Source organism: Callithrix jacchus, chromosome 9 (genome assembly GCF_049354715.1).
Source record: "Callithrix jacchus isolate 240 chromosome 9, calJac240_pri, whole genome shotgun sequence".
Lineage (NCBI taxonomy): Eukaryota > Metazoa > Chordata > Mammalia > Primates > Cebidae > Callithrix > Callithrix jacchus.
In genome coordinates this window covers 43732149-43752530 of record NC_133510.1, presented here as the reverse complement: position 1 = coordinate 43752530, position 20382 = coordinate 43732149, and the positions used below count along the sequence as shown (strand labels likewise).

At 37.9% G+C, this 20382-nt stretch overlaps 1 protein-coding gene and 2 pseudogenes across 1 annotated transcript in view; all 3 read left to right on the top strand.

Annotated features, from left to right (window-relative positions):
• SMCO2 (single-pass membrane protein with coiled-coil domains 2) overlaps window positions 1-10330 on the top strand; it is a 31839-nt gene extending 21509 nt beyond the window's left edge. Inside the window, 5 exon segments of the mRNA XM_035255989.3 lie at window positions 2433-2489; window positions 4101-4276; window positions 9918-10014; window positions 10017-10065; window positions 10068-10330. Of these exon segments, the coding sequence (XP_035111880.3) occupies window positions 2433-2489; window positions 4101-4276; window positions 9918-10014; window positions 10017-10065; window positions 10068-10123 (435 nt within the window). The 3' untranslated portion in view covers window positions 10124-10330.
• On the top strand, window positions 5291-6069 carry LOC144577730 (arginine--tRNA ligase, cytoplasmic pseudogene; annotated as a pseudogene).
• Window positions 6068-6938, top strand: LOC144577729 (arginine--tRNA ligase, cytoplasmic pseudogene; annotated as a pseudogene).
• Window positions 10331-20382: the final 10052 nt, after the last annotated feature.

Genomic DNA, 20382 nt, shown 5'->3' with positions numbered 1-20382 from the left:
GTCTCCCCAGTAGCTGGGACTACAGGGGCACGCCACCACAGCTGGCTCACTTTTTTGTATTTTTTGTAGAGAAGGGGTTTCACCATGTTGGCCAGGGTGGTTTTGAACTCCTAACCTCAAGCAATCCATCTACCTCGGCCTCCCAAGTGCTGGGATGACAGGCGTGGGCCACCATGGCTGGCGGCATGCTTATTTTAACAAAACACTATAAAATGATTTCATATAAAAATGAAAACTAATCCTCCTCCCTTAAAGACAAACACAATGAACATGTCAGTATATTTATATTCTTCCCATTTTTATACATATATTTACACATTGTTGTTTTGATGGGATCATATTATACGTATTGTTTTGCAACTGCTTCAGCACTTAGCATTTTTTCTTCAACAATTTTCTCTGCTAGTAGATGTCATTTTACTTTTTTTCACTCCAATATAATGCAGGGCTTGATCTTTGAATTATTAATTTTATTTTGTTGGATATTTGGGGCTTTATAATCAATGTTTACCATTACAGACTATGCCTCAAAAATCCATGCCTTTGATTGCTCTTGCAAGTATTTCTTTAAGCATTTCTGAGGCTGGGCATGGTGCCTCATGTCTATAATCCTAGCACTTTGGGAGGCCAAGGCGGGTTGCTTGAGCTCAGGAGTTCAAGACCAGCCTGGGCAACATGATGAAACCCTGTCTTCATTTTTCAAAAGAAGACATACGTATGGCCAAGAAACATGCAAAAAAGCTCAGGATCACTGATTATTAGAGAAATGCAAATCAAAACCACAGTGAGATATCATCTCACACACTGGTCAGAATCACTATTATTAAAAAGTCCAAAAATAATAGATGTTGGTGAGGTTGTGGAGAAAAGGGAACACTTACACATTGTTGGTGAGAGTGTAAATTAGTTCAACCATTGTGGAAAGCAGTGTGGTTATTCTTCGAAGAGCTAAAAGCAGAACTACCATTCAACCCAGCAATCCCATTATTGTGTATCTACCCAGAGGAATATAAATCATTCTACCATAAAGACACATGAATATGAATGTTCATTGCAGCACTATTCACAATAGCTAAGATATAGAATTAACCTAAAATCCTATCCGTGACAGATTGGATAAAGAAAATGTGATACATATACACCATGGAATACTGTGCATCCATAAAAAAGAATGAGATTGTGTCTTTTGTGGGAACATGGATGGAGCTGGAGGTCATTATTCTCAGCAAACTAACTCAAGAACAGAAAATCAAATACCACATTTTCTCACTTATAAGTGGGAGCCAAATGATGAGAACTTATGAACACAAAGAAGGAAACAGACTCTGGGGTCTATTTGAGGGTAGAGGGTGGGAGGAGGGAGAGGAGCAGAAAGAATAACTGTTGGTTACTGGGCTTAATTCCTGGGTGATAAAATAATCTGTATAGCAAACCGCATGACATAAATTTACCTATGTAACAAACCTTCACATGTACCCCTAAACCTAAAATAAAAGTTAAAGAAAAGAAAGAGACCCCATCATTACAAAAAATTTAAAAAACTAGCTGGGCATGGTGGCACATGCCCGTAGTCAAGCTACTCAGGAGACTGAAGTGGGAGGATCACCAGAGGCTGCAATGAGCCATGATCACACCACTGCACTCCAGCCTGGATGACAGAGTGACACCTTGTTTCAAAAAAAAAAAAAAATCAATTTCTATAAGTGTCATCTTTAGAATTCATTTTTCTTGAATCCCAGTATACTCCTTTTCCTACTATAGCTCTGCTTTTCAGGGTATCCTGAATGTCTCTTACTGTATGATTAATTTCAAAGCTTTAAAGGCATTCTTTACTTGTGATGCACGTACAACTGGCATTCATGTCTTAGAAAGTGATGGTTTGCTTTTAGCCTCTGTTTTGTACTTACTGACAGAAACCAGCTAAAGCCATCTGTTATCTCTACCTGGCAACCTGTAGGAGACATGAGTAGAGAAAAAGAACCAGATCTCTTTGTGGACAGCTTTTTTGCAAAGCTGTTGGGCCTGAATATTCAATCTGACATACTGAAGACTTACATTCACAAATTTTTAAATTTTAAATATTTAAAAGAAATACTTTCTCAGAAACATAACTATGTTTCTTCAATTTGTGTCCTGGCAGAAGTTTTTTAAGAAGCAAGGAAGGAGTAATGAGTAGAGGGAAGCATGCATTCTTATTAACTGCTGTTGTATAAATGCATACTTCTGAAGTATTGAAAATAATCTTGTTAATCCACTTACAGTCTGCAAGTTATAATTACACCATGAATTTGCTCTAAGAGAAAGAAGTTTACTGAGTAAAAGTAAATTTCGATGAAGCACTTTATAAGGGTTGTCAGAATAAGTGAGATTTTATTGTACAAACCAGAAAAATATAAATTTCACTTTACTGAGAATTGTGGATGTCTTTTTAGGCGAATGCTTGTAATGAAACTTATAAATTAAAGAAGAAAGTCATGGAAAGAATGGAGGTAAGATTTCAGTTACACAATTCCAACGATGGTAAGATCAGATAATTTATATCTAAATACAGTGGTCATTCTTTGCCTAGAGTGATGGTGCAACACATACTGGTCTCTTTCTTTTTTTAAATTTTTATTTATTTTTAAAATTAATATTATACTTTAAGTTCTGGGATACATGTGCAGAACATGTATGTTTGCTACATTGGTATACATGTGCCATGGCGGTTTGCTGCACCCATCAACCCGTTATCTACATTAGGTATTTCTCCTAATACTATCCCTCTCCTGGCCCCCCAACCCCTGACAGGCCTGGGTATGTGATGTTCACCTCCCTGTGTCCATATGTTCTCATCGTCCAACTCCTACTTAAGAGTGAGAAGATGTGGTGTTTGGTTTTCTGTTCCTGTGTTAGTTTGCTGAGAATGATGGTTTCTAGTCTTATGGCCTTCTTCCTCCCCTCTGGCCTTCTGCTGGGCCAACAGAACATTTGCAGTTCCAGTGTACTCCCAAGCTCTCATACCCTGTGCTACCTCTACTTCTCATCCCACTATCTGGTGCTTGCCTTTCATGTCTACACATTACCCATTCTTCAAGGCTCAGTTCACAGGTCATCTATTCATCAAGACGTCTCCTAATATCCTTTACCTCAAAAAATAACTTCATCTTTGAATTCCTCCCACAAGATCTTAGACATTGAGGTAAATGTGATTGGGTGAATGAAACAATGAAAGAATAAATGTATCATTTTTCATGTATATCTTCATTCAAGAATGAACGTCAGCTGCTCTGAGGCTGACTCATCCCACCTATCTCAAGTAGATGACCCCATCACCAAACCTCAGCCACTCACTGATCCCACACCCTATTTGTTTTCTCTTTAGCATGTACCTTAACATGTAATATAGAATGTATGTATGTGTTTAGTGTTTATCACTTGCCCTCAGCCCCTGTAATAGATTGCATTCTTTGTCTATTTTGTTAACACTGTATCTTAGAAGCTGGTAGCAGTACTCACCCAATAAATATACTTTGCAAAGATGAACAAATTGAGTAGAGGAATTCAGTACAAGGATACCTTTCTACATTAATAATCTAGTGGTTAAAAATTAGCATGTGGATTTTGCTTAGTTTTCTACTGTGGTGCTACCTTACACTGTGAATGCGTAAGTCTCCTTCCATTCAAGGTGCACCTGCCAATGATCTTTTCCTATGTGTGATTTCTCATGTGAGTCCCTGAGGTGATCCAGAGGAAAAGCACTCTGCATTATCTATAGAAAGACTTGGAGACATTTAGATTTTTTTTTTAAATTTTTTATTGCATTTTAGGTTTTGGGGTACATGTGCAGAACATGCAAGACAGTTGCATAGGTACACACATGGCAGTGTGTTTTGGCTTCCTTTCTCCCCTTCACCCACATTTGTCATTTCTCCCCAGGCTATCCCTCCCCAGCTCCCCCCCACCGCTGGCCCTCCCCTTTTCCCCCCAATACAGCCCAGTGTTTAGTACTCCCCTCCCTGTATCCATGTGTTCTCATTTTTCATCACCCACCCATGAGTGAGAATATGCGGTATTTCATTTTCTGTTCTTGTACTTGATTGCTCTTTTTTTTTTTTCAGGAATTTTGCAAGAATGTGAAACTGCTAAATGCAAAGCTGAGGATGTATCAAATGGAGGCAGAGGACACTGAGTTTCGCAGTTCTGAAGAAACAGACATGGAGGAGATGGAGGCCCTGCTTCCTCAGGCCCCGGCATCCTTTTCAGTACAGAACTCTCTTCCTCCCATTACAGTGTGGCAAGTCAGAACAACAGGCTATGCAGGACTGGATGAAGGCCCCAAAATGTATGGATTCTGCTGAGACCGATTTTGTTTCAAGTGTTGATCAAAATGTTTTATTTTCTTTTGTAAATTATCTATGTTCTTTAAAAGTCAATATGTTATTGGAGTCATAGTATTTTTCTTATTTAGATAAAGATCTATTGCATTCAATATGTAGATATAAATTGCTTTCTTATTGCTTTAGATAAATCTAAGGATATATGACCAAAGATATATGATCAGAGACCTCCTGTGGGTGGCTACTAATGTCAATTATATTTTTAGTTAGTCTGTTCCTTTTTGCCTGAAGACTCTTTCAAACAACATTAAGTCAATACTTTAATTTTAAATTTTCTTCCCATGATGGCTACAAATTTGGAGAAGTTTCTCTCTATATCTCTATAGATATATAGAAAGAGATTTAGGTATAGAGAGATATAAATAGATTTATCTCTATATATCTATATGTATCTCTGTCTCTAAAATCTCTCTCTATTTAAAATCTTAAAAGATGGTATCTACACATGATGAGGCAACTGCCTCCACCAAAAGAACATAACCAATAAGAAATTTGAAAAGTTTTGTTTGCTGGGCAGGATGCCTTCCCCTTGGACAGTACTGGAAACACATGACCAGAAAATGCTGGCTCTTTGGATCCTGTTCAGGAGATGCCACACCACCATTTACACTCTGAGCAATAATTTCCTCTAAGGAAACATTTTTTATTCTTTACCTCCAGCCCCCAACCCAAGCAGAATCTCAGCTCTGTCTTCTATCAAGTCCTTTGCCCATTAAAAAAAATTGTTTTTCTGTTTTTTTATTTTTATTTTTTGCTGTTGAGTTGTAAAAGTTTATGTGCACATCTTGCACATAATCCTGTCAGAGAGCCCATAGCATGTTACTGAAATTAAATTTTTCACATGTGTCTTCTCCTAATATTCCAAGAGGTACATAAAAGCATGAATTTGTCTTCATAATTTTGGAACTTGACATATACTGAGATGCTACCACAGGTCAACCATTATAGGAGAGAGCATATGCCACCTCTTAGAATTTGCAGCATATGATGTGCTCAAGTTAAACCATGTAGGAGACTGGGGACCCAGTTTGGCATGCATATTGCTCACCTGCAAAATAAATTTCCAGCTTATCTAACAGCTTCACCTTCTATTGGGAATCTTCAGGCCTTTTATAAGTAATCTAAGAGATTTGATACTGAAGAGGAGTTTAAGAAATGAGCATATCAGTGTGTCATTCTGTTCCAGAGTAAAAACCTAGATATTATAAGAGCTTGGATGTTTATCTGTGATGTCTCCTGCCAAGAGGTTAGTAAAATCTATGATGCTCTGGACATCGCTTTAATGAATAGAGGGAATCCCTTCTATCAAGATAGGATGAATGATGTAAAGGAATTTGATGATAGATGATCTGTGCAAGTGGATGAGGGCAGAAAGTTTGTGTTGGTCCCAGGATTTTCCATAGCATTAACTATGGTAAAATCAGATGGAGACTGAGTACAGTGGCTCACGTCTGTAATCCGAGCACTTCGGGAGACTGGGGCAAGTGGATCACTTGAGCCCCAGGAGTTCCAGACCAGCCTGGGTAACATGACGAAATCTTGTATCTACCAAAAAAAAAAAAATTAATGACACATGCCTGTAGTCCTAGCTACTTGGGAGACTGAGGTGGGAGGATCACTTGAGCCGGGGAAGCCAAGGCTGCAGTGAGCCTTGAGATCATGCCACTGCACTCCAGCTTGGGTAGCAGAGTGAGACCTGTTTCCGGAAAAAAAAAAAATCAGATGGAGGTTATAACTATGATGCATCTGATCTGGCTGCTCTTGAACAAATACTATTTGAGGGAAAAGCAGATATGGTTATCTATGGGTGGACAGTGGACAATCTCTACACTTCCAGACAATACTTTCTGCTGCTCAAATGATTGGTTGGTATGACCCTAAAGTAACTCAAGTCTCCCATGCTGGATTCAGTGTGATACTAGGGGAAGACAAGATGTTTAATATATATTCAGATGAAACAATTCATCTCATAGGCCTCGAGTAAGGACAATAATGATCCATGGACAAATTGAAAGAAAAAGTAAGAGACAAGGTCTTAACTGCAGAGGAATTGAAGGCTTCTTAGACATCTGTTGCTTATGGCTGTATTAAATAAACTGAACTTTCCCATAACCGGTTGACTGACATCTTCTCATTTGACAAAATGCTAGATGACCGAGGAAATACAGCTGCTTACTTTTTGCATGGTTTCACTAGAACCAGGTCTACTGCAAACATGGCCAATATTGATGAAGAGATGCTCCAAAACACTGCTTGACAGACCAAGATTATTTTGTATCATGAGGAGGAATGGAAACAAGGCCGGTGCATTTTATGATTTCCTGAGATACTGCAAAAGATTTTAGATGACTCCTTTCTGCACACTCTTGCTGTTCTATATATTAGCTGGCAACTGCTTTCACAGAGTTCTATTATCATGCTATTGTGTGGAGAAAGATCAGCAGGACTGGAGAGGTATTGAAGGTGAACATGTGGTGTGCACGGCTGTGTGAAGCAGTAGAGGCTGTCATGGCCAAGGGGTTCTGTATCCCTGGAATAAAACCTCTCGAAAGGATGTAATCCTGCTTAGCTTTGAACACCGTATGTTTTTACCAGAGTGGTGACTAGCATTGTTTGCCTTTTTTTTTTACAACCATGATGCAAACACAAGAACATTAAGAACATTTTTCAACTGCGGGAAAAAAAAAGAACTCTGACACTCAACAACAAAAAGATAAACAACCCAGTTTGAAAAATAGGCAAATGACTTGGATACACATTTCTTCAAAGAAGACACACAAATGGTCAACAAGCACGAGAAAAGATGTTCAGCATTAAAAAAATGTAAATCAAAACCACAGTGAACCACAGTGAGATATCACTTAACATCCACTAAGATGACTACAGTAAAAAAGACAGACAATAACTAGCACTGAAGAGGATGTGGAGAAATTGGAACTCGTATATCACTAGTGGGATTGTAAAATGGTACAACCACTTTTGAAAACAATTTGGCAGTTTCTAAAACAGTTAAATATAGAATTACCACATGATTCAGCAATTATACTCTTAGATATATACTCAAAAGAACTAAGGATGTGTGTCCACAAAAAGCCTGTATACAAATGTTCGTGTCAGCATTATTCATAATAGCCAAAAAGTAGAAACAATCCACAAATATCCATTAACTGATGAATGGAAAAACAAAATATGGTGTAGCCACAAGTGAAGTATTTATTTAGCTGCAAAAAAGAATGAAGTACTGATATATCTACATGATCTTAGAAAACATTACATCCAATGAAAGCCACATACAAAGGAATATTGAAATGATTCCATTTATATGAATGTTCAAAGTAGGAAAATCCGAATAGATCAAAAGTAGATTCATGGTTGCCAGGCACAGAGTGTTGGGGAATAGGGAGATAGCGACTGCTTCAGTGAATGGGGTTTCTTTTCGGGGTGATGAAAATTTCCTGGAATTAGATAGTGGTGATGATGATTGTACAGCCTTGTGAATAAACCAAAAGCCTCCGGATTGTACAATGTGTCAGGTGAATTTTACAGTATGTGACTAATAACTCAAAACCAACCGGCCAAACAAATAAGTAAATAGCTGAATGCCTTTCACTTATTGCTTTATCATCTTATATGGGAGGATTATAATCAGGTTGAGTTGCTCATCTTTTTCTCACATGATTACATTCTAATTAAGATTGCCTGAAATTTTGCCCAATCTCTTGTTAGAGAACTGGAAACACATTGGTTTAACTGAAGCATATTTATATACTAACATCTTGAAGAAGTTTGTCTTATAGATTAATTCAATCATTATGAATTGATTTTTAGCTTCACAAGGTGGCCTTTTATTGATAATGTCCGCTGGCCCTTCAGTTCCCTTTATGGTCATCCCCTATGTACTGACCATAAATAACGTGGAAATATTAGAAAAGATCAAAGGTTTTACACATGGCAAGGTTTGAAAAGTAAAATAAATAGTATTCAAAAGTTAAAAGAATATTTTATTCTTTACAGAAGATAAGCCTAAAATGAATAAAATTATTAGTGAGACATTTTTTGGTTTTGTACAGGTGATATGAAAACCCTCAATTTAATTTAGTAACTATAATTTTTTCCGAAAAAAAATGTCTGGATCTTTTAAAATAAACACCATGCTTAGTAATAGAAATTTTAAATTTTTTAATTGTATTGATTTTTGTAAATAAAAATCAAATGATTCATTCCTGTCAAGAAATAAATATGAATTTAACTGTACCAAGAGTATTTACCACAGGACAGAAAAAATTAGACAAGTATAAACAAAAGGGAAAAATTAAACTAAAAACTAAGACAAAAAGAATGAATGAATAAATGGAAGAAAGGAAAAAATATTAAAAATGTATCTGGTTATATTTGGGTGATGAGATTATAGTTTCTTCATTTCTCTGTTTTCCATATTATCTTTGATTTAGAAAATTTGTTTACTTTCCAAAAACTTAATGTTAAAATGTGTTTCTTTGAAAATGTCATAGTTTAGTATTTCCAAAGATGACTGGTTTTTAAATTTAGGAGGAACAGTGTTTATTTACTAGATATGTTTTTGTAGTGAGTTGTTTCTCTTCTCATAAGAAAGAACAAATCTGCCTTTGGTGCTCCTGGATGGCAGGACACATTTGCTTCCTGTTATCAGCTCTCTAAGCCCCTTCCTAACAGAGTATCTTAAGAACATTGACTCTTTAATAAATGTGTGAAGTGAAAGCAATTATGTGTGGAACTGCCAAGTGATAGACAGTGGGGATAATAGCAAGAAACTTGGCTCGGGTTTAAAACTCATTGAGGTAGGTCACAAAATTGATTTATGGCCTGCGTTATGCTCTAGATTTTCTCTTCTGATGTATTAGAGATGGTAATTATCTCAGCACTTGAATTATCTATGACATTTCTTCTTTGTGTTCTTCTGGATTTTCTACCCTAATCATGTATCACATTTATAACTAGAAAATAGTAATGCAAGGACTTAGAATCATATAAATAAAATATTTATATGGTTCCATAGATGCAACCCAGAAGGAGGGGTCCTCAAGGATTTAAAAAAGCTTCTATTACATTGTAAATAAAAGTCTAGTACCAGGACAAAACCCAGGGACAAAGATCTCTCAATTCCTTTTATCACATTATACTTTATGTCCTGGAGAAAATCTAACTGCTTGGGCCTTTATTTGCCCCAGAAGAGGCATTATTTACCTCAACAGTGAGGTAAAGATTGCAATAACCTGCTAGAATGTGAAAAGGACATTTCAAAGGAAAGAACCCCACAATATCCAGGGGTTTTATTGTTTCATGGTTATAGAATCTTTAAATTCCAATGCCAGACCTACCATGGACAGAAATAAGTGCTCCTCCATTCCAACCTACTGCTTTTGCAAACGTAAACTGAAGTCAAGAGAAACTCAATTACTTAGTTGAAGTTATAGAGCTACCGGGGTGGAGGCGCCAGGAATCTATCAATGTGATTATTTTCATAATTTTTTTTAACACACATGTTTTCTCTCTTTGTAGGAAACATGCACTGAGGATTTTCATCATGTTTCATGCCCTCATCGTCACTGGAGTTTTATGTTACATACTATTTTTTGATGCTATGTTTCTAAAAACGTTTCTGAAAGGGCGCTTCTGAGAATGCTTGGGTGCTGCACCGTGTGGCACCTACGGAGGTGATAGAGCCTTTCTTGAATTTGGAAGTGGAAGACTTGTTACCCTCCTAAAGATACAGAAATTACTGTCACCCTACTAATTTTCTCCCCAGTAAAAATTCTGGCTGTTCCTGTAGTGTGCTGGCTAACTTATTTTTCAAAAAATACTGTACAATGTTTTTGTAAAGAACACTGTAATTATACAGAAGTTGACTGGTCACATACAAAAATGTAAACAGCTTATCTTTAGCCTCATGAGTCACAATGCCTTCTCGAATCATTCCACACTTTGTTGAAAACATTTTCTTCAAACCATTAGCTTTTCTTCTCCCCCAACATGGGGTATGTTGAGATGATAAAGTATTATCTCCCATGGTTATCGTCTCCATTTTGACCTCTGATGTCTCAAAAAAGAAAGCTTAAAATTCTTTCCCCTCCATGGTATCCAGTTTTACTTCAATTGAATTGGAGCCCTATTTTGGAGATAGTTGGCATTTCTTGGCTTTTCTCCTTCACATTTGTTTCGTCTTTTGATAACAGCACCCGAATTTTGCTTTGAAAGAACTATTCCCAGCAAGCATAATTATAGGCAGTCTTTCTGCCAGTGTTCCCTGTCTTCCTATTATTAATAAGAGCTGGAAATACGTTGCATCAGTCACTCTCTTTAAATGAGATTTTTTTAAAAAATCACACACAAAAATGGAAATTATTGGACCTTCAATTTTGTAAACAATTCCATATATTTTTCTACTTAAATTAGCCAGACAGGTTCTGTTGCTTACAATCAAAGGAAGTCTAACTGATACAGTGGAGAATTTTGAATGCCAGACTAGAGTGTTTTATCCCTAATTTTGTAGGTAATGGGAAAATGCTAACATTTATTTTTAATATAAAAAACACTTATAATTAAAATGTGCAGGAATCATATTAAATAGAACCATTAAAGGATAAATTAGAGTAGGAGGGCAGTTGGAGTGCAAGTGTGGTTAAAAGGCCATTCAGTGGTACAGGCGAGCTAAAAAGGTGGGGCTGGAAATGCAAAGACCATGAATGAAGCAGACATTATGAGGGTGGATTTTATGGTATTTTGTTGTGTAATAGATGTGAAGTTGGAAGGGAGATATGTAATATGGTCCCAGTTCCCCTCGTATTTGACTAGATTTTGAAGGATAGATAATATTTTTATGGCAGGGATGACAAAAAAGCATCTTAGAGAAAAGAAAAAGCATTAGTAAAATTTAGAAGCTAGGAGCATTAGACAAAGTTAGAAGTTGATACAGCATAGAGCTCACCATACCAGTTTGTACATTCCTTAAAGACAAACACTATGTCTGGAATAGTGATTCCCAAATGCGGGCCCATTGATTGAATGCACTGATTGCTTTGTACATTAGAGACTTCCCCCATTCCCAGATATTTGGATTCAGTAGAGCTGATGCAGGATCCAGGAAGTTTATTCATTTATTTATCTATTTAGAGGCAGAGTTTCACTCTTGTTACCCAGGATGGAGTACAATGGTGCCATCTCGGCTCACTGCAACCTTCGCCTCCCAAGTTCAAGTGATTTTCCTGCCTCAGCCTCCCAAGTAGCTGGGATTACAGGTGCACATCACCATGCCCAACTAATTTTGTATTTTTAGTGGAGACAGGGTTTTACCATGTTGGCCAGGCTGGTCTCAAACTCCTGACCTCAGGTGATTCATCCACCTCGGCCTCCCAAAGTGTTGGTATTACAGACATGAGCCACCGTGCCTGGCTCAGGAACTTTATTTTTAAAAATAAAAATCCAAATTTGGGAACTATGCCTTGGTACACTGTAGGAAAATGCAGTGCACATAGTTTGTATGTAGTTTATAAATACCTGTTGAAGTAAATTAAACTATGTGGTTTTTATCTTTGCAGTCTCCCTATCACCTCACCTCAGAGCTATATTTAATATTTATCTGTTCAATAATTTCAATCACAGCCACTTTTCCGACGCCTCCATCTTCCCACACCCTTGAAGTAATTTTCAACTCCTTTATTATCTTTCTTTTATGTTCCAGCAATCACTAGGCCATGCCAATTTCTTCTACAGATATTTTTCTCAGATCAGCCCCTATTATTTGCATTTATATTGTCATCATTTTTAATAGGTCTTATTATACAGATGGATCGCTGTTGGCCAAGTCCAGCCTGTTGCTTCTACTTTCATAGATTGCCATTATGTATGCAGCTGCTGAAAAGAATGGATTCCAAACATCGCTTTTATCTCGATATTCTGTAGGCAGAAAACTAGGCATATCGGTTGCTAGAAATGTGTAATTTGTTTGCAAGTGGTTCTCAAGCTGTGATATTTAACAGAATTCCAAAAAGAGGCATTTAATTATACATTTGTCTGAGTATCACCTCCAGAAGTTCTGATTCTTTAAATATGAAATGAATCTCTGATATCCTTTATTTTAATAGATTCCCCTAACAATTCTTATAATTCAAAGTTTTAGAACACCATGTTCTGTGGGCAAAAGATACCTGGGATTAGAAATTAGCTGAGATCCCATACAAGGTTAATCAAGGTTCTTTGAGAGCAGGGTGAGAGGGTGAGTGCAAAAGAATTTCCAGGACACATGGGTAAAAAGCCAAAAGCTCTGGGAGCAATGACTAATATATTCAAAAGATCTTGTGATAGTGAGAGAATATGCTGACAGATCTTTAAAAATCACAGTTATCATCTTGTTTACAGATACAAGGACTATTCAGACAAATTTATAGATAGAACTTGGTGAATGTTTTTTATAATCTTCAGGTAAGTTCCCATATCTAGAAACAGTACTGGCTGATTTACCTGTAAATCTCAAAAAGAAGTAATGAGTTTAATAAAGCTTAAAATCTTGTGATAATCACATAACACTAATGACAAAGTAAGTTAGAGAATTAGATTGTTTTAAAGAACAAATTAATATTTCACTAACTTCCAAGACATATTTGATTAGGATTTTGACTTAATTGAATACTTTTCCCTGGGGGATGAATATCTTTGAAGTGGGAATGGTAATATTTTCACATCAATTTATTTTCAATTTGTCAGCATCTCAAGCTGGAAAGCTGGAATTCACAGTACTTTATTGAGAAAGGGAAACATTTAGCAAAGTATTGAAATATTAAAAGGGTATGAATGTCTACATGTGGTGATTCAGCTAACTGCTTCGGGTTGGTCACGTTGGGTTTTATTTCAGATATTTTAATGCTGTATTCAATTGGGCCAACCGCTGTACTTTAAATCATTTGCTAAAAATGTCTGAATCACTGCACAAATATGGTTTTGGTTTTGGACAGAGGAAAGAACATGAGTTTCACAAAATCTCCATTTGTCATGTTTTTAGGTGAAGACAGCTATGCTGAAGTGAAAGGAGCTTTGAACTTATTTTTAAAGTTGGATTCAAGACATGATCCACTGTCAACTGTGTTTGGATGGGGTCAGCTAATCTCTCTCCCTGGAAGGAGATCCAAGCAACCATTCCCCATCTGCTGAGAGTTTATAGCTAAGACCCTACCTTGGACTTGGTCTTAGTCAAAGAAGGTTGTCTCACCTAAGGTTCCTCTCCTTCTCTAAGGTGGTCTGCCTTCAATGCCTAACCCAGGGTACCTTTTTCAAAGGGCCATCCTAGCCTCAGAGCTCCCCGTGGGGTCAGCAGAGGTCTCTAGTATAATTGTATCACATTTAATCTCCATCTGCCCAATTCTGCTCCTACCATCCCCTCCACAGGAGTCCACCCTGTGAGTGTCCCCCAATAAACCTGTGTGCAAGTCTTTCTCTCAGAGTCTTTTCCCAGGCAACATAACCTAAGACACTTGTGGAAATAAACAAAGACAAGTCAAATGAGAACAAGCAGAGGCTATTTATTCAGAGCTTGCAATAGCAAAGGAATCCATCACTTGCATTTTGGCAGAGACTCAAAGGCAGACAGAGGAGTGTGAAAGCTTTAGAATGGAAAAAAGGGAAGGTTGGATACACCCTGATTGGGACATCCCAGGTGATTGATTAGGGGGTGCATATTTGACTTTCTCTGGTTGATCCTATGTTGGAAGCAGGGACCAAATTTAGGGGAGCTGCCAGTAATTCATCACGATTTTGTTTACACATACATAAATTGAGAAAAATAATACCTGCCTCATGAGATCACTGGATTAAAGAACCTGATGTTTAATAGGTTTTGAGTATTATTATTATTATCATGATTAATATTTTTAAACATGTGAGATTGCCTTAATTAAGAACTTTGGGTTTGATCTAATAGTGAAGAAATGAATTTCAATACACTTCCTGATATATCTTGAAGTAAAAATAAGTGAACCACAAACCATGAAGTCCTGCTTGACTCCTTCCTTTTTCATATTCCACTCTCAGTCTGTCAGGAAATCTCGTTGCTTAAAACACATGCAGAATTCAACTGCTTCTCACCACCTCCCTGATACCAGCCACCTTTGCATGTTGCCATTGTTGCAAAAAAAAAAACCACAATTTTCTTTTTGTTCTCCTGATTCCACCCTTGCCCACATATAATTCAGCAGTCAGAGTGATACTTTTTTATAATGCAGGTCAAATCATGCCACCTTTCTGTGCTAAACCCCTTCAGTTACATTCCACTTCTTTCAAAGTAAACACCAAAGTCCTTTCAACTACTTGTATTTGGTCACCGCCTTCTCTTGGCTCTCTCACCTCATCCCATGCTACTTGTCCTCTCAATCACACTTCTCTAGTTCCACTGTCCATCTTGCTGTTCCTGGAACACATCAGGCACACTCTGGTCTCCTGGGTTTTGCTCGGGCGGGCCAGTTCCTCTGCCTGGAAGTCTGTTCTCCATGATTTACTCCCACAGTGCCTTCAAATCTTGGCTCAAAGGTTATCTTCCTGACTATAATAAAAAAGATAGATAATAGTAGGTGTTGGTGAGGATGTGGAGAAATTAGAATACTATTATATTGCTGGTGGAATGTAAATAATATGACAACTTTGGAAAACACTCAAAAAATTAAAGTTACCATATACCTTCACCAATTCCACGCCTTGGTATATATCCAAAAAAATTGAAAATACGTTTCCACATAAAAATTTTTATGTGAGTTTTCATAGCAGCAGCATTCATAATAGTCAAAAACTACAAACAATCCAAATATCCATCAACTGATGAATAGATTAAAAAAATGTGGAATACCAATACAATGGAGTTATTATTCAACTGCAAAAAAGAACAAGTATTGATACATGCTACAACACAGTGACTTTGGAAAACATTATGTAAAGTGAAAGAAGCCATACACAAAAGTCTACATGTTGAGTGATTCCACTCACACAAAATGTCTAGAATATGCAAATCCATAGAGACAAAGTAGATTAATGGCTGTCAGAGGTCGGGAGGAGTGACTGCAGATGGGTTTGGAGTTTCTTTTTGGAATGATGAACGTATTCTGAAATGTGATGCTGTTGATAGTTGTACCACTCTGATTATACTAAGAACCACAGAATTGTACACTTTAAAATAGTGAATTTAAAAATGTCATCTTCTTAATGAGGTCTGTACAACCATCATGTCTAAAATTGCATTCCTCCCATCTCAACCCCACCTCTCCCAAACCTGCCCTGTTCTATTTTTTGTCATGATCTCTACCATAATATATACTTATTAGGTTTATTGTTTATCTGTCTCTTTCCATGAAAATGTAAGCTCCACAAGAGCATAGACTAAACTGGATTATACAGATATCATATTATATAAAAAATATCAGAAAACATGTCTGATCACTAAAAGGCTAAAGAGGAAAAGGAATAAGTTGTATCCAGGATGAGGGCATCAAAGTTTAATAGTGGTAGGTAACCACAGGGAGGAAATGGGCTGGATATACAGATAACAATAATATGTAATAACTGCAACAGTCAGTTGTTTTAAAAATATTACTGCTTCATGCACTGTGTGAAGGACTTCATGCACATTTTGTGATTTAATCTTCACAGTTACTTTATAAGCCAGGTATTATTATTATTATCCCCATTTTTATACATGAGGTAATTGAGGCACACAGGGCAGAAACTTGTTTAGGGTCCCACTGTAAAATGTAGTGTCAGGATTTCGATCTAGATCTATCTGGCTGCAATATGTGTCCTTTTCAGGTGACACACAGCCTCCCCAAATTGGACTGTATGTTCTATGAAAGCAGGAATGCTTAGAAAGATAGTAAATGTTCACAAAATATTTATGAATGATCAGCTGGGAATGAAGGCAGGTGCATGTAGTCCTAGCTACTCAGAAGGCTGAGGTGGGAGGCTCACTTGAGCCCAGGAGTTCAAGGCTGCAGTGGCTATGACTGTGCCACTGCACTCCAGCCTCAGTGACAGAGTGAGGTCCTGTCTCTAAAACAAACAAGCAAGCAAACAAAAACTATTAACAAATCGATGAACTAAAATTTATTAAATATCAAGTGCAGCTTTTATCAGTACTACAGATTTTGGAAACCACTTGCAACCCTGGTCCTCTGGCATCATCTCTGCCATTGACCACTATTCCCAAGCAATATGGATGCAAAGGTCATTGACATGGGCAAGGAACGGCCAAAGGCCCCACTCTCCACCCAGCTGGGATGTGAGCTACTCCAGGGACTCCAATGTTTTCTGCTTTCTCCACTTCATCCCCAAATTGAATCCTCTCCGGAAGGCAGAACAAGCCTAAAGTCCGTTTACTTTTTCTAGTGTTCGATGCCTCTCCATACCAGAGAGTGATGTTGGCTTCCTTTCCCACCTTCTGGGTAGAAGCTCACACTGTCCCAGTAGCTTCTGGCTAGTGAGACTGCCATATGCTCACAAATCAGATTTTGTCTCATAACTCTTTTGCTTTTGGAAGGGCTTTTGCTGCATGTGTGGATAAATAAGCAAAGCAAGTGGTTGCAGTAACTTCTTAACTTCTTTAGAAGTAGAGGTTTAACAGTTGAGATGCTTTTATCTGTAACCGGATATCTAAATTATATTGGCTTAAGGAATAAGGCCACTTATCATTATGGCAAAATATCCACAGCGAGGGTGGTTCCAGGGTTGGTTAGTTGAGCAGGTCAATGATGTCATTGCTCTGAGTTACCATTTCTTCCATTCTCTTGGCTCTCCCCTCACGGTTCCAAGGTGGCTGCCATGGCTCCAAACATCTTTATGCAACACAACATGCCACACGCAGCAGGAAAGTATGGGAGAAAATCTTTCCCAGAAGCTCCCAACTGACTTCCTCCTGGGAACCACTGATCAGACTAGATTACAGGCCCCAACAAACCAATAACTGGGGCTAATCTGCCTCCTTTCCCCCTCCTCTGTGCCTGTGAGCTGAAGTGCAACAAATGCTCATGCTGCCCAGTTGTCACCAAAGAACTCATTTCTTCTAGAGAAATTGAGTACACACAAAAAGTTAACAGTTACCTCTGGATGGTAGGATTGTAAGTGACTTTTCTTCTTCTGAAAAATTTATGCAATGAACATGCAATGAAATAGCTTTATTTATTTGTTTATTTTGAGATAGGGTCTCACTCCATTGCCTAGGCTGGAGTACAGCAGCATAAGCATGTCTCATTGCAGCCTTGACCTCCCAGGCACAAGCGATCCCTCTCACCTCAGCCTCCTGCATAGCTGGGACCACAGTCACATGTCACCATGCTTGGCACATTTAAAAAATTTGTTTTAGAGATGAGGTCTCACTATGTTGCCCAGACTGGCCTCGAACACACGGGCTCAAGCGATCCCAAAGTGCTGGAATTACAAGCATGAGCCATCATGCCAGGCTTAACTTTTTAAAAGCCTTTTTATTGAAAAGTATTCTTACAATTAAAATTTGCAAGAATAGAATGAGAAATTCCCATATGCACTTTATATGGATTCATCAATATTTAACGTTTTACCACATTTGCTTCATTAATTTCCCTGTCATTCATTAATTTTCCGGAGTCATTTGGAAGTCTGCATATATCATTCTCTCTCTTTTTCTCTTTTTGTAGAGACAGGCTCTCACTCTGTCACCCAGGCTGGACTGCAGCGATGCAATCATGGTTCACTGCAGCTTCCACCTCCTGGGCTCAAGCAGTCCTCTTGCCTCAGCCTCCTGAGTAGCTAGGACTACTGGTCACCACACTGGGCTAATTTTCTTTTCTTTTCTTTTCTTTTCTTTGTAGATACAGGGTCTTGCTATGTTGTCATTCTCTTTTATTTATAATACTTGAAAGTGTATATCCTAATAACAAAAAATATTCTCTTACAGATCAATGGTATGGTTATAAAATTTAGGAATTTTAACACTGATACATTAGTTTGATCTACCTACATTCTAATTTTGTCAATTGTCCCAATGCTGTCTTTATAGAAATTTTTTTCCATGTAGGATCTAGTTCAGGATCTTGTATTAGGAGTCTCGTCATGTCTTTGTAATGTCCTTTTATCTGGATGACTCTCTCAGCCTTTCTTTGTCTTTCATGCCCCTGACATTTTCTAAGAGTAGGCCAATGATTTCACAGAACGTCTATCAATTTGGGTTTGCTTGATGCTTACTCATGATTAGGTTCAGATGATGCATTTTTGGCCAGAATATTACCTAAGTGGTGTTGTATTACATTCAGCATATCATGTCTGGAGGTGTACAAGTCTATCTGCTCCTCATTGGTGTTGTTAATTTTGATCACCTGGTCAAGGTATTATCTGGTTTCCCCACTGATGTGTAATTTTTTAATCATAAGGGAAAATTATTTTAAAATAATATATTATAAAACATCACATTACAATAATTGGGAAGTGAATTTTTTTTTTTTTTTGAGATGGAGTTTAGCTCTTATTACCCAGGTTGGAGTGCAATGGTGTGATCTTGGCTCACTTGCAACCTCCGCCTCCTGGGTTCAAGCAATTCTCCTGCCTCAGCCTCCTGAGTAGCTGGGACTACAGGCTGCAACACCATGCACAGCTAAATTTTGTATTATTAGTAGAGACGGGGTTTCACCATGTTGACCAGGATGGTCTCGATCTCTTGACCTAGTGATCCACCCGCATCGGCCTCCCAAAGTGCTGGGATTATAGGTGTGAGCCACCGCGCCCGGCCTGGGAACTGAATTTAAATGAAACATTGTATGCCATGCTCTCCTGTTTGTACAAAGAACACTTACTACACCCCATTGGTCACACCAAACTTGAGAGATAAAATAGGACTTGAAAGCATTGTGTTGCAGAGAAGAAACTAAGGTTTGGAGAAGTAAAGTAAGTCGCCTAATATTAGTGTCAGAGCCAGGACTAGGACCAAAATACTCTGTCCCTGATTGGCCACCCTTCTTGCTCCATCGTACTCAAGAGCCACACTGTGACAAATTCTTCTCCCTGCTCAGCTCTTATCCAAGAACTCTTCGAAAGAAATCCCATCCCTTCCTTTCTTGTAACTTAATATAATTGTAAGACTCCAAGTCTTCAGTCCAGACTCCAGATCTGTTCACATTAAAACGCAATCCATGTCCAAACTGGAAGTGAGTTTCCTGGTTTATCATTTAAATGAGTTACCTTAATCCTTGGTTATCTCAGCAAACTTTCTTCTCACTGCTCACTGCTCATAGCTTGAAGCCAGCCAAGAATGAGATAAATAGGCTAGGCTACAGTATGCTGGATTCATTCCATAGAGGTGTCTTTGTATGCTTGTGAGTAGAAGAGTCATGATGTTTTTTTTCCTGGCTCGAAACAGAATCAACTGTGCTATTTTGAAATCTACCAAAGGCAGACAGCCCAAGAACCTATAATTGTAGAGAGACACAGTTTTTTCTGGCATCCATGTCTGTGTGTGTAGGTTGTGAAAAGCAATACAGGCCTAGCAGTAGATTTAGCGCCAAGCGAGCTGAGATTTTGTCCCAGGACTGTCACTAACATATTCCCTGTATTGCCATTTTGTTCACGATGGCAAGCAGTGACCTTTCTGTGCCTCTGCTTCTCCAAGCAGTGATAAGAAGAGCTGTTCTTACATACGCACACTGGTATTTCATGAAGACAAATAGAGCATAGTGAAGGGAAAAAAGCGTAGCAGTTCTTCCACTTACTGGCTGTGGGTCTGTTGTAGGGGAAATTGTGTCACTGCTAGATTCATATGTGGAAGTCCTAATCCCTGGTATGTGAATGTATTTAGAGATATGGTCTTTAAAGAGGTAATTAATTAATTTTTTATATTTTTAAGATGTTTGATTTATTTTTAATGATCCTTCATTGTATATTTTATGCAATCTCAAGTCATAGAAAACTGCAAAGCTGAAATTCAACATTAGCTAGTGTCAAATGATTCCTTTAAAAAAAAAAAAAGATT